Below are 15,372 nucleotides of genomic sequence, written 5' to 3'. Positions count from 1 at the left end.
CTGTATACTGTATCGGTGTATCAGCGTCAGTCATTATAATCTGAACACACGTCTGTATACTGTATCAGTGTATCAGCGTCAGTCATTATAATCTGAACACACATCTGTATACTGTATCGGTGTATCAGCGTCAGTCATTATAATCTGAACACACATCTGTATACTGTATCGGTGTATCAGCGTCAGTCATTATAATCTGAACACACATCTGTATACTGTATCGGTGTATCAGCGTCAGTCATTATAATCTGAACACACATCTGTATACTGTATCGGTGTATCAGCGTCAGTCGTTATAATCTGAACACACATCTGTATACTGTATCAGTGTATCAGTGTCAGTCATTATAATCTGAACACACATCTGTATACTGTATCGGTGTATCAGCGTCAGTCGTTATAATCTGAACACACATCTGTATACTGTATCAGTGTATCAGCGTCAGTCATTATAATCTGAACACACATCTGTATACTGTATCGGTGTATCAGCGTCAGTCATTATAATCTGAACACACATCTGTATACTGTATCGGTGTATCAGCGTCAGTCATTATAATCTGAACACACATCTGTATACTGTATCGGTGTATCAGCGTCAGTCATTATAATCTGAACACACATCTGTATACTGTATCGGTGTATCAGCGTCAGTCATTATAATCTGAACACACATCTGTATACTGTATCGGTGTATCAGCGTCAGTCATTATAATCTGAACACACATCTGTATACTGTATCGGTGTATCAGTGTCAGTCATTATAATCTGAACACACATCTGTATACTGTATCGGTGTATCAGCGTCAGTCATTATAATCTGAACACACATCTGTATACTGTATCAGTGTATCAGCGTCAGTCATTATAATCTGAACACACATCTGTATACTGTATCGGTGTATCAGCGTCAGTCATTATAATCTGAACACACATCTGTATACTGTATCGGTGTATCAGTGTCAGTCATTATAATCTGAACACACATCTGTATACTGTATCAGTGTATCAGCGTCAGTCGTTATAATCTGAACACACATCTGCATACTGTATCGGTGTATCAGCGTCAGTCGTTATAATCTGAACACACATCTGTATACTGTATCGGTGTATCAGCGTCAGTCGTTATAATCTGAACACACATCTGCATACTGTATCGGTGTATCAGCGTCAGTCGTTATAATCTGAACACACATCTGCATACTGTATCGGTGTATCAGCGTCAGTCATTATAATCTGAACACACATCTGTATACTGTATCAGTGTATCAGTGTCAGTCATTATAATCTGAACACACATCTGTATACTGTATCGGTGTATCAGCGTCAGTCGTTATAATCTGAACACACATCTGTATACTGTATCGGTGTATCAGCGTCAGTCATTATAATCTGAACACACATCTGTATACTGTATCAGTGTATCAGTGTCAGTCATTATAATCTGAACACACATCTGTATACTGTATCGGTGTATCAGCGTCAGTCATTATAATCTGAACACACATCTGTATACTGTATCGGTGTATCAGCGTCAGTCATTATAATCTGAACACACATCTGTATACTGTATCGGTGTATCAGCGTCAGTCATTATAATCTGAACACACATCTGTATACTGTATCGGTGTATCAGCGTCAGTCATTATAATGGCTTCTGTTTGCTTTTGACGCGACACTCGCATCCAGTGTAGGCAAATGTCAGCCATAAAGTGAAAGCTAGCAGGCAGGCCTCATGTGATGATCTATAACAATTGGTTGATGTCTTGCTCTGGAGGCGGGCATATGGAAATGTATTTTCTTGTTTGACATCACAGATCCCGCAATATTCAAACAAGCTGTTTTTGGAGCTTGTTCTGACAGCATGATTTCATAATGTTTTTTCTGTAAATTACGATTTTATATGAATAATGTTTTCAATAGTGATTGGGCATAATGTTTTCGCTGCAGTGACCTTAGCCAATCATAACAGTGCCATTACTGACATGCCTTAAAGGAAAACTGATCATTTCAGACCGAGGCTCAATTTGAGGGTTACAAATGATCGTTTTTCCTCATTTTTATATATATATATATTTTTTTTTTGTGCAAAAAAACTTAACATTATAAGTGAACCTCAAGGAACATAAAAATAATAAAAACATCCATGCCATGACCCCTTTAAATGCACAAAAACCTTTTAGATGTCAAAAATGTTATTACCCCTTTATTTATTTTGGTCCTTATGAATGATCAGGATTTTGGATATGGACTCCTTGCAGATGGTGAGAAGAAGCACAATCTGCTATTTTAATTTGGCAAAATTAACATCATTACCTCTACAGTGCTTTAACAAAAGCCTCTTCCTATATTTAGATTTCGAGTCAAACAGACTCTGTAATTATCCTGCGGGAGTTCGTTGTTCAAATTCTGGAAAGCCTCACAAATCTTGGAAAACTACTAATTACATCTAAATAAAGATGTTGTGTTATTCACCACAGGAACAATCAGTGACTAAACCTCTAAATAAACCTAAATAATAAAGTTCAGTGTAAATGACCCAGATGCCACAGTTGTTGTTTGTCATCTCTACAGCGTTATTATATTTAAGCAACATTTCTAATTTTATTAAGTTTAACCTCTAAATATAAAATGTATAGACATGTAAAAATTGCTTAAAGTTTAACGAAATTTAAAACGAAACCAAAAAATTCTATATATATATATATATATATATAAAAACTATAATAGTATATTATATTATTATAGTTTAAAAATATCACTGCATCATGTAACTAACTCTCCATCATGTTCAAAAATATCCACAGAACAATTTAGTCCCAGAATAAACAGTTTTCAGTGATTAGTGCATTTGTTCTCTTCAATCTTAGTGATTTTTGAGCATATATTGCCTTGAAAAAAAGATAAAAATGGCTAATTCAACAAAAGTTGGCCTCTATAATGGGGCATGTTGTCACATCGGGAGTCTACAAATATACATTTCAGCAAAAAAACAGTAAAAGGGCTATGAATCTCAAAACTAAGAAACAGAAAAACATACAAAAATATTAAGCCATTGTTTTGGCTACAGAAACTTACTGTAAATCATAAACTGCACAATATTACAAAAAAAAAAAAACAAGTGACAAAACACCTATTATATAATTATTATATTCAATCCTCATTTACTGAAAACACAGTTCAAGCTTTCAGAAACAAACAAGGTTACACTTTATATTTCCCCCCCACTAGTTAATGCATTAAAAACTAACATGACTAACGATGTGCAATATTTTCTAATAACCGAGTCTGGTCGTGTTTTTAAAGTGTGAACCAGATGAAGTGATGTGCATAAGGTTATGTGTGTTTCATGAACACATTCTCACACGATCACTGGATGCTCTTCTGCGTTTGTAATCTTGTGGCCTGGATTAAGCTGCTTGCTGGTGATCCTTTTTACTTTTAATAGAAACGGTCGGTCTTATGTTTGCATAAGTTGGTTACATTGCTTTTTGTCATGGTGATGCATTGTTTGTGTGCTTTGGATGTAGTTTTCCACAAACAAACAAACAAACACAAAAAAACTGCTATATCAATATGATTTCTATAATATAGAATAGGAAGCACATTTTCTGAAGGAAATCTATAATGTTTGCATTTAATATTTCAAGCGTTAGAAACCATGAACTAAGACAATCGGCTACGAGGAGAATCATAACACTACAAACTTTGATTTGAAGCAAAAAAATATTAGAAAATCAGACAAAAACTGTAAAACTTATCAACTTTAATGAAGGACTACAAGTCCCACTGAACTACAATCCCATGAAGAATTGCGAACAGCATAATAGAGTTAAAAACAATGGTTTAACGGGAGCGGAGAGAGATTAACTTGATTATGTCACTCGCAGTGCTTCATGGGAGTGGGCGGAGCTAACGAGATCTTTTAGCGCATGTTGCTTTCTTCAACTCTAATTTTCTGTACAGCATCATGGGTAATGTAGTTTATTTATAACATGATTATATTAAAAAAGCTGTAATAATGTGGGTTTCAACTTAAATTAAAAACCTATAGCTCACAGTAGAGCTGTCTTTAAAGTCCCCCTGTGGTGAAAATCCAGCTTTTAATGTTGTTTATGTGTGTATGTGGTGTTTTTAATTAAATCATGTGTAAGTTGATAAGTGGACAGCATTGCCGAGTATTTCCTCCTTAAAACTGAAACTACGTCTCAAAAACACGGTTTGAAATCGCTGGTGTTTCTGACGTCACAAACGTCCTTGCAACCAATCAGATCAACGTGTGATCGTCAACCAGTGGATCTCTGAGTGAGGGAGTGGAGGCGGGGCTCATTTGCATATTCATAGAACCACGCATACTAAATGAGGCGAGGGTGTCGAGTTACATTCGAGATATTTTAAGGCAGAAAGACATTTTTTTCAAAGAAACAACATTTAGTTTTAATGGTTGACTGCAGGATGACTTTAAAGCTTTAAAAGTTATTGTTTCCCTGTGGAGAAAATGAATGGATCTGCACTCTATGCTAGTGCGTTTGGTGGTTTTGTGGTTTCTAGGGTGTCTTGGTTTGAGTGTGACGGAGGTCTGAGTAAAGATGGCGTGTTGGACTGAGACTCACAGAAACTCAGACGGTCGGTCTCTCGTTGATTAAGGGACACCGTGTTCTTCATCCTAATCTGTGAGCATCAGCGTGAAATGAGCTTCAGCCAAACATTTGGTCGGCTTCTGAATCTTAATGAACGTTTTCTGCCGAGCCGTAATAAAGTCATTAAAGACATTAAAGCTGACATATGATGATTCTCTCTGGATCTCTCTCGATCTCTCTTTGCACGTTTTATGTGTTTCAAACATGGTGTGGAATGGGTTAATCATGGTTATTTTAGTCAACATTGAGATAATGATTATTTAAAGGGTTAGTTCACCCAAAAATGAAAATTCTGTCAGTATTTACTCACCCTCATGTTGTTCAACCCCGTAAGACCTTCGTTCATCTTCGCAACACAAATTAAGATATTTAAGATATTAAGATCGCTCCTGCATACAGTCCATAGGCTTCTTGAGGGAATGACTCGAAAGTCATTAAAGACATCGTTAAAATAGTCCAAGTGACTACAGTGGCTCAATCTTAACTATATCAAACGATGAGAAAAAAAAACAACAACAAAAATAACGACTTTATTTCAACTATTGGTTTATTTCTCCCTCTGCGCGAGTCAGGTTACTAGTTTAATAGCGTAAGCTTCTGTTATTGTACGTCACACGCATCACACACACATGACCAGCGTCGGCCAATAGTGAGTCTACGTGTGACGTAGCTCTACGCAATCACACTACGTTAACGGACTACAGGCTCATGGAGAAGGAAGTGAATAGTTGAAATAAAGTCGTTATTTTTGTTGTTTTTTGCGCACAAAAGTGTTCTAGTCGTTTGATAAACTTAAGATTGAGCCACTGTAGTCACTTGGACTATTTTAACGATGTCTTTAATGACTTTTCGATGCCAGCAAGTGTCATTCCCTCAAGAAGCCTATGGACTAGTATGCAGGAGTGATCTTAATATCTTAAATATCTTAATTTGTGTTGTGAAGATGAACGAAGGTCTTACGGGGTTGAACAACATGAGGGCGAGTAAATACTGACAGAATTTTCATTTTTGGGTGAACTAACCCTTTAAGATTGAGCCGCTGTAGTCACTTGGACTATTTTAACGATGTCTTTAATAACTTTCTGGCCCGGCAAGTTTCATTTACATTCAATTACAGCTCTCAGATTTAATCACAAATATCTTAAAGGGATAGTTCACTTTGAAATTAATTTTTGATATGTTTTATCTTACCTCAAGGGCATCCGAGATGTAGGTGTCTTTGTTTCCACAGTATTTTCAATTTTGACGTTTTTCAGTCAAACCGTTGTTGTCTATCAGTCATACACTGGAGGCTAAGGGGGTCCACCAAAGAGCAGCACAGAGAAGTCCAAATTAAACATGATTTAATGACTCGAGCGGTTTTTGTGAGAAAACGAACAGTATTTATATCGTTTTTACCTCGTGTAATCACAGTGATCTGAATCAGTTGTTCAATGTCCAACTGAACCGAACTGAATCAGTTCAATGTTACGCCGGAAGTGATCGCTCGCGTGTGACGTCACTCAATATTTACACGGAGATTTCGGAAGTTTTACCTTTTACTAAACATATTTAGATATACCGAAATCGTCTTCCATTGCGGTTTCCCGTATATCTAAATATTTAGAGAAAGGTAAAACTTACGAAATCTCTGTATAAACAAAGAGTGACGTCGATCACTTCCAGACCGAAGCGCCCGTGCCGTCAGATCATTTTGTCATGGCTATGATTACACGAGGTAAAAAACGATATAAATACTGTTCGTTTTCTCACACAAACCACTCGTTTCGTGTCTTAGGCAATCAACGTGTACTTACATTTACGAGTCATTAAATCATGTTTGATTTGGTCTTCTCTGTGCATGCTTTTTGAGGTGAACCGATTGAGGACCCCCTTCACCTCCAGTGTATGACTGATAGACAACAACGGTTTAACCAAAACATGTCAAAATTGAAAATGCTGTGGAAACAAAGACACCTACATCTTGGATGCCCTTGAGGTAAGATAAAACATAAAAAAATTAATTTCAAAGTGAACTATCCCTTTAATGTGTGTTTTGAAGATGAACGAAAGTCTGACGGGGTTGATCAACATGAGGGACCGTAATTACTGACAGAGTTTACATTTTTTGGCTGAACTAACGCTTCAAACAATGTTGTAGCTGAGAATGTAACTAGGGATACACCGAATATTCGGCCGCCGAAAATTTTCGGCCGAAAATGGCCCAAAAGTGCATTTTCGGTTTTCGGCCGAAAGACTTTTATCACCGAAACAATACGGCCGAAATGTTGTGATGACGCAAACAGAAACTGCGACCTGCACTTTATACTCGTTTATACTTGACGCGCTCTCCGTTTTACTATTCCTTGAAACGACAGGGGACGACTCAAGTAACTGTCCTCTAACCATCAGGAATCGGTGAGAAGAAGAAAGATAAATACATGACAATGCTTATTTTTTAGTAGGCTATTCCACCACCAATACAAAAATAATCATGTAAAACCCAGTAAACCCTGAGATTATTACTTGTGACATTACAAAAAATATGTATGTGGGATTGGGAACTATGTATATGTATGTATAAAACTAAATTAATGCTCTCTTAAATATTTAAATACATTCACTAAACATGTTTCATTAAGTTTCATGTACATTTGTATTAAACATGGACCATTGTTCATTTAAAAAGGCTTTTTATGCTATTGTATGCCAAATTTTTAAAATGTAACTAATTTAGACGTGCAAACTGGGTGCTAGTGTGATGAGAAGTTTGCGCTCGGCTTTGTTTTTGAGAGAGTTTCATTTTAAAACCTTTCTGCAGGCCTGAAGATTATTATTTAGTGTATGAGTGGGGTCAAGTTAAACATTTTAGTTTGAATTTTATTTTATACTGTGCATTGTGCTAAATAAATATTTGCATAATTTGTAATTGATTTATTCTTTGAAAATGTGATATTAATATGCAATTGCAATGCCTTGATTTTAGTAAAGTTTGTACACAGTCATAGCCATGAATACAATGATGCTAATAATTCTTTTCGGTGTTTCGGTTTTCGGCCTTGGTTTCCTCTTTTTCGGTTTTCGGTTTCGGTCAAGAATTTTCATTTCGGTGCATCCCTAAATGTAACGTCCAGGATCTCCCAGAATCAAGTGTGTGTTGTTTCAGCACCGCGGACAGCTCCTGTTGTCTAACACTGAGCCGTCTACTGTTCAGATCTGTGCACACACACACCGCAAACATGCTTTTCTATCTTACTTAAAATGTTTGTCTTGTTTCCAGTCCTAATATCTACAAAATTCTTAAATCAAGATTCATTTACTAGATGAGTAACATGCTATTAGATATTATGTCCTGTTTTCTGAGGAAATAAATGGGGTCAGAAAAATAATGTTAATTCAAACAGAAACAAGATTATTTTTCTGACCCCATTGGGAGATAATTTAGCTTTTTTTAATCAACAATTCACTTTTAGTTTATTTCCCAGAAAACAAGACATAATATCTAATGTCATTTTACTCCTCTAGTGAATGCTTCTTGATTTAAGAATGTTTAGATATTTGCACTGGAAACGAGACAAATACTGTCATAAATATTCTGAAAAACTGAGTAAGACGAGCATTTTTTTGCAGTGAGCAACACGAGGGTCGTTCGCACTAGTAATCTGCACTGTAAAGCTGCTGTGAAACTGGAGATAACTCTATAAATGAAGGAGATTCGTGTGTAGTGTGTCTTAATCTGCGAGTTTGAACTGCATTGATGAAGCTGGTCTATATCACTGTCAGATGCGGGTCTGGTGCTGGGAGTGTTATGAGCCGGGTTTAGCAGGATTACCTGTAATCTGAGGTCGTGGGTTCACTCCCTGCTTTAATCTGACGCTTCATTCGCCGGAGTGTGTGTGACCACACCATCATACCTGCAAATACACCATAAAAGCTCTTTTTAATCATTCAGAGAGTTTAAAGTATCATGGTTTCTCATACTAAACTCTCTTAAAAGATGCTGGGTTGTTTCAACCCAAATTTGGGTCAAATATAAACAAACCCAGGCATTTAACCCAACGCTTGCTTCATTTCTAACCCCAAATTAGCTTTTACGAGTGTAGTTTATTTCATTTTAAAGTGTGTGTGTGACCTTGAGGTAGTGTGGTTTGTCGATCACGTCTAACATTGAGAGGACAGGGATGTCTTGGCATGGCACAGATTTCACAGTGTGTTAATCAACCACACACACACACACACACACACACACACACACACACACACACACACACACGTGAGCAGGTGGTGTTTGTGTTGGGTGTGTGAGTTAACCAGCCAGACCTGCAGACCTAACAGTGGAAAACAGCAGGACATTATAATGTCACCTCAAAGACTATCTATCTATCTATCTATCTATCTATCTATCTATCTATCTATCTATCTATCTATCTATCTATCTATCTATCTATCTATCTATCTATCTGTCTATCTATCTATCTATCTATCTATCTATCTATCTATATGTCTATCTATGTATCTATCTATCTGTCTATATGTCTATCTATGTATCTATCTATCTGTCTATCTCTCTATCTATCCATCTGTGTATATGTCTATCTACCTGTCTATCTATCTATCTACATTCGATGCATTCTTCCTCTCTCTCTTTTTTACCGTTGAAATCTGGTGGTCGTGTTGACTCTGTGCTGTAATGTGTGTGTGTGTGTGTGTGTGTGTGTGTGTGTGTGTGTGACGCTGACGCTGCATGCGGTGGGGGAGGAGGAGGGCGGAGCTCTGGGATTATATGGGAAGGGGGAGGAGCCAAATCAGACTGTCAATCATCACAGCTGCCTGCAGACACTGGGGGATGGGGCGAGAGAGAGGAGAGAGAAAGACATCTTTTTTTGTCCTCCTCTGCGTCTCCTCCACAGGGAAACACACACACACACACACAGAGACACACACACACACACACAGCTGCTGTTATTATGGGATGTTTGTGAGCCTGGGCTGCAGGGATTCCAGTGTTTTAGTGAATCTGCCCAGGTCACATTTCACCCTAAAATCTAAATAATGTAGTTTCAGGCAACGATTAATCACATCCAAAATAAAAGTTTGTTTATATAATACATGTGTGTGTGCCGTGTATAATAATTTTGTATATATAAATACACACATATGCATGTACAAATTGTGCTACTCATATATATATATATATATATATAGGTATATATATAAATATGTTATATATAAATAACATATATTTTTCTTAAATATATAGATTCATGTGTGTATCTATATATACAAAATAATTATACACAGCACACACACATGTATTATATAAACAAACTTTTATTTTGGATGTGATTAATCACTGCCCAGCACTAAAAATAAGAAATACCGAGAGAAATATACATGCCAAAAAAATAATTAAGTGTGTGTGTGTGTGTGTGAATGCTATGTCCGTCCTTCAGATCAATAGTGATTATTGTCTGGTGTGATTGGATCAGTGTGTCCATATGGCCGGTGTAATGTCTGTCAGGAGAACCTGTGGTGAATGCCATCTGGAGGATCAGATCGTCACACACACACTCTCACACACACTCTCTTCTGACCGAACATGTTTGCTTGTGCAGAACTCACAGCCGTGTTTCTCAGAGATAGAGAGCCATTAATACAGAGAATAAATGACCGTTATTATCATGAGAAATGTAATGTAACTAGGCTATTAATAACCTAAAAATAAGCAAACTATTATAATGTAATGTTAAAGGGATAGTTCACCCAAAAATTTAAATTAGCCCATGATTTACTCTCCCTGAAGCCATCCTGTGTGTATGACATTATTCTAGTTATATTAATAAATATCCTGGCTCTTCCCTGCTTTATAATGGCTGTTTATATAGTTATGTTAGTCAGTACAGTTTTAAATATGGATATTTTTCTTAAACAAACTTCAGAAGGCTTTTAGTCGAGTCGAGCACTTTATCATGGATAGTTGCACTGATGGACTTCCAAAGACACACATCCATTTATAATGCTTGGAAGAACCATTTAAAAAAAAAAAAAATGAATTTAACTCTAATTGTATTCGTCTGACAGAATAATGTCATACACACCTAGGGTGAGTAAATCATGGGCTAATTTTAATTTTTGGCCAAACTATCCCTTTAATGAACATGCAATGTGTTAGATATAAAAATGTAAAATTAAATGAATGTTTTATTTTAACATTTCTTTTGCAATGCACATTGAACAATATTTATTTATTATTATTATATGATTTGCTGCACATCACAATATTTGTGCCGCTAACAAAACTGGTTCCGCAAATTCTTTTAAGGATTAAAAATTATTCTAAGTTTTATGAAACACAATTTTACTAGAAATAAATCAGGATTGTAAATAAACATGTTAACATTTAAAATGTAATTTGCTGGCATATTTTGGTATTCTAATTTAACTTTTCTTTTGCATTGCACACTAAACAATATTTATGTATTATTATATGATTTGCTGACATTATTTATTCGTCCCACACAAATTCTTCACGTTCTCAGAGCAATAGATTTAAAAAATGAATACATTTTAATAAAATACAATTTTATCATGTAATGAGTCTATATAATATATTAGTTTCACCTTTTACTGAAATAAATGAGTTTTTTTCACGGTATTCTAATTTCACCTTAAAGGTTCAGGCACTACATGTATGGTGTAGAGAGGTTCCCAAGATTATTAAATAATCTTGTTTAAATCCATTTTTTTTTTCAAATTTTGATTAGTTTATGAATTAATCAGCTTGTAAACATGTTATCACTAGAAAAAAATGCATTAATTTAAGACATTTCTCCTTCTACACAACCTGTTCGCTAGAGTAAAGTTGTGTGTAGAATGATGCATCTCTAACTCTGTTCCTCAGGGACTTCCTCCCGCGCGGATCTGGCATCGTCACCCGCCGTCCGCTCGTCCTCCAGCTCATCAACTGCCCCACAGGTGAGTCCGGTCGCCTAGCAACAGCAGGTCAGCATGACATCAGCATCCGCTTCAGCGGGCCGCGCTGGTCTGGGATCAGGTTTGACTGCAGGAACAGGACAAAGCTCTGAGAAACACTGCCCTCTAGTGGAGCAGACTTACAGCAGCAACTATTGATATTTACTAAATAGTTGATCTTTACTGATTAGTGGATCTCTAATCGATCAACATGATCAAAACTTTGCTCTAAAGTTAATTACCTCATTACAATGTTAATGTAAGAATAACTTTTATCTAGTTATCTAGTATATATTTTTTAAGACAATTTTTAAGAACAATCATGTGTATCAAATATGATCATCAAGCTTTTGAGGAAGGTTTATTTCTACATCTCTCATCAGATATTTATATTTATATGCATTTTATGTCAGTATATTGTTCATAAAGACCTCATTGATTTACATTACAAGCATTAGTTTCAATTTTTTGTCATATAAATATCAATATCTGCCAATAATAAGTCTTAGTAAGATGCTATTTAAATGCTTAGTTTTATGATCAAAGCTCTACACTATAGTTTATATAAAATGCAATGCATTTTCCATCTGTATATGCATTGTATGTAAGTATCTTTTAGACTGTTATAAAGATCTCAATTTGCATTACAAGCATCAGAATTTCATCTTAATGTTTGTCATATTCAGGTGAAACTTGAAAAATGAGAATATCGTGCATCAGTTTGTGTATTTCAGTAATTCAAATTAAAAGGTGAAGCTAATATATAACTAGACTTAATCTTAGACCGACTTTATTGTCATTGAACAGTACATTCACGATATACAGTTGAATGAGATTTTGTTGCACGGCTCTGAATAGAAACAGAAGACAAGTAAAAGAGAAACAGCACAAATATAAATATGTGCAATATATAAAATATGTGCAATATTAAATTTAATGAATATGAGACACTTATAAGTGCAGACATCTGATGCAACTATACATTAGCAACTATATAGATTTGCATGATTATACTTTTCAGAGGGCAGACATTTAAAATCCTTTATTTATTTATTTAATGTAATATTCTAATTTTATGGGATTTTGAATTTGGGGTTTTCATAAGAAGAAATAATCATCAAAATTATAACTTTTGCACGATATTCAAATTTTTCGATTTTCATCTGTAAATATGCAGCATCTGCAGTAAATTTAATTTTATGCAGTAAATTTTAATTTTATGCAGCATCTGCAGTAAATTTGCAAATATTATAAAACAAAACAGGTATTCTCATAAATATGATGCTAAAAACATTTTTTTTTAGTCAAAAAACTATTATATTATCAAAAACATTGACATTTCTCTCTATTATTTCCGAGATTATATTGTGTAATGATCTCTGTGTCCTCTCAGAATATGCCGAGTTCCTCCACTGTAAGGGGAAGAAGTTCACGGATTTCGATGAGGTGCGTCAGGAGATCGAGGCGGAGACGGATCGGGTCACGGGACAGAATAAAGGCATCTCACCCGTGCCCATCAACCTGCGGGTCTATTCGCCAAACGGTCAGATCACAGCTCGGATCTTAGAGTGCGATTATTACAGTTCTTTACAAATATCTAAAGACTCTTAAATCAAAGATGCATTTACTTGATGAGTTATATAAGATATTATGTCTTGTTTTCTGGAGAAATCTATCAATATTGAGTGAGTTAGGCCAAAAAAAGCCAATTAGGTAAGAAAAATAATCTTGTTTCTGTTTAAATTAACATGATTTTTCTGAGCATTTTTAGATATTTGGACTGAAACCAGACAAAATACATCTAGATTTAAGCATTTTTAGATATTTGGACTGAAACCAGACAAAAATACATTTAGATTTTAGCATTTTTAGATATTTGGACTGAAACCAGACAAAAATACATTTAGATTTTAGCATTTTTAGATATTTGGACTGAAACCAGACAAAAATACATCTAGATTTAAGCATTTTTAGATATTTGGACTGAAACCAGACAAAAATACATCTAGATTTAAGCATTTTTAGATATTTGGACTGAAACCAGACAAAAATACATCTAGATTTAAGCATTTTTAGATATTTGGACTGAAACCAGACAAAAATACATTTAGATTTTAGCATTTTTTATATTTGGACTGAAACAAGACAAAAATACTTTTAGATTTTAGCATTTTTTATATTTGGACTGAAACCAGACAAAAATACTTTTAGGTTTTAGCATTTTTAGATATTTGGACTGAAACAAGACAAAAATACTTTTAGATTTTAGCATTTTTTATATTTGGACTGAAACCAGACAAAAATACTTTTAGATTTTAGCATTTTTTATATTTGGTCTGAAACCAGACAAAAATACTTTTAGATTTTAGCATTTTTTATATTTGGACTGAAACCAGACAAAAATACTTTTAGATTTTAGCATTTTTTATATTTGGACTGAAACCAGACAAAAATACTTTTAAGTTTAAGCATTTTTAGATATTTGAACTGAAACAAGACAAAAATACTTTTAGATTTTAGCATTTTTAGATATTTGGACTGAAACCAGACAAAAATACTTTTAGATTTTAGCATTTTTTATATTTGGACTGAAACAAGACAAAAATACTTTTAGATTTTAGCATTTTTTATATTTGGACTGAAACAAGACAAAAATACTTTTAGATTTTAGCATTTTTTATATTTGGAATTTTGGACTGAAACAAGACAAAAATACTTTTAGATTTAAGCATTTTTAGATATTTAGACTGAAACCAGACAAAAATACTTTTAGATTTTAGCATTTTTTTTATTTGGACTGAAACCGGACAAAAATACTTTTAGATTTTAGCATTTTTTATATTTGGACTGAAACCAGACAAAAATACTTTTAGATTTAAGCATTTTTAGATATTTGGACTGAAACCAGACAAAATACTTTTAGATTTTAGCATTTTTTGATATTAGGACTGAAACCAGACAAAAATACATCTAGATTTTAGCATTTTTTTAAATATTTTGACTCAAACTAGACAAAATACTTTTAGATTTTTGCATTTTTTTATATTTGGACTGAAACCGGAAAAATTTTTTTGCAGCTAAAGAAGCTCCTGTCAGAATGGCAGTGTTTGTGTTAGTCTGACGTGTGTGTTTGTCTGCAGTACTGAACCTGACGCTGGTGGATCTGCCTGGAATGACTAAAGTGCCGGTGGGAGATCAGCCGGCAGACATCGAGCACCAGATCAGAGATATGCTGATGCAGTTCGTGACCAAAGACAACTGTCTTCTGCTCGCCGTATCGCCCGCCAACTCGGACCTCGCCAACTCTGACGCGCTGAAGATCGCCAAAGAAGTCGACCCGCAGGGTGTGTGCCGCGTCTCGGCTCATCATGCGCATCCATCCTCACATCCTCAAAGCTCAAGCACTTCATATTTGCTTACATTTTATAAAAAAAGGGTTTAAAAACAACACACACAAATAAAATTGTTACATGAGAAGGTCAAGTCACCTTTTTTACATGTGAAACTCGAAAAATTAGAATATTGTGCAAAACTTTATTTATTTCAGTAATTCAACTTAAAAGGTGAAACTATTATATTATATAGACTTATTACATGCAAAGTGAGATATTGCAAGCCTTTATTTGTTATAATTTTGATGATTATGGATTATAGTTTATGAAAAAGTTGAATTACTGAAATAAATAAACTTTTTGCACCATATTCTCATTTTTCGAGTTTGTACAAAGTTTGTTTCTTGAAGAAAATTGCATCATCATCCACCTTAAGTAAGGCAGATTAA

At 34.8% G+C, this 15,372-nt stretch overlaps 1 protein-coding gene across 1 annotated transcript in view; it reads left to right on the top strand.

Annotated features, from left to right (window-relative positions):
- The window catches only part of dnm1a (dynamin 1a), an 86,839-nt gene that overhangs the window by 6,428 nt on the left and 65,039 nt on the right, over window positions 1-15,372 (top strand). The window contains exons 2-4 of the mRNA XM_039661499.2: window positions 11,521-11,594; window positions 12,985-13,134; window positions 14,732-14,935. Of these exons, the coding sequence (XP_039517433.1) occupies window positions 11,521-11,594; window positions 12,985-13,134; window positions 14,732-14,935 (428 nt within the window). The remainder of the gene's footprint in view (window positions 1-11,520; window positions 11,595-12,984; window positions 13,135-14,731; window positions 14,936-15,372) is intronic.

Source organism: Pimephales promelas, chromosome 4 (assembly GCF_988280905.1).
Source record: "Pimephales promelas chromosome 4, fPimPro1.hap1.1, whole genome shotgun sequence".
In the NCBI taxonomy this organism is placed as follows: domain Eukaryota; kingdom Metazoa; phylum Chordata; class Actinopteri; order Cypriniformes; family Leuciscidae; genus Pimephales; species Pimephales promelas.
This window is presented reverse-complemented; position numbering and strand designations above follow the sequence as displayed.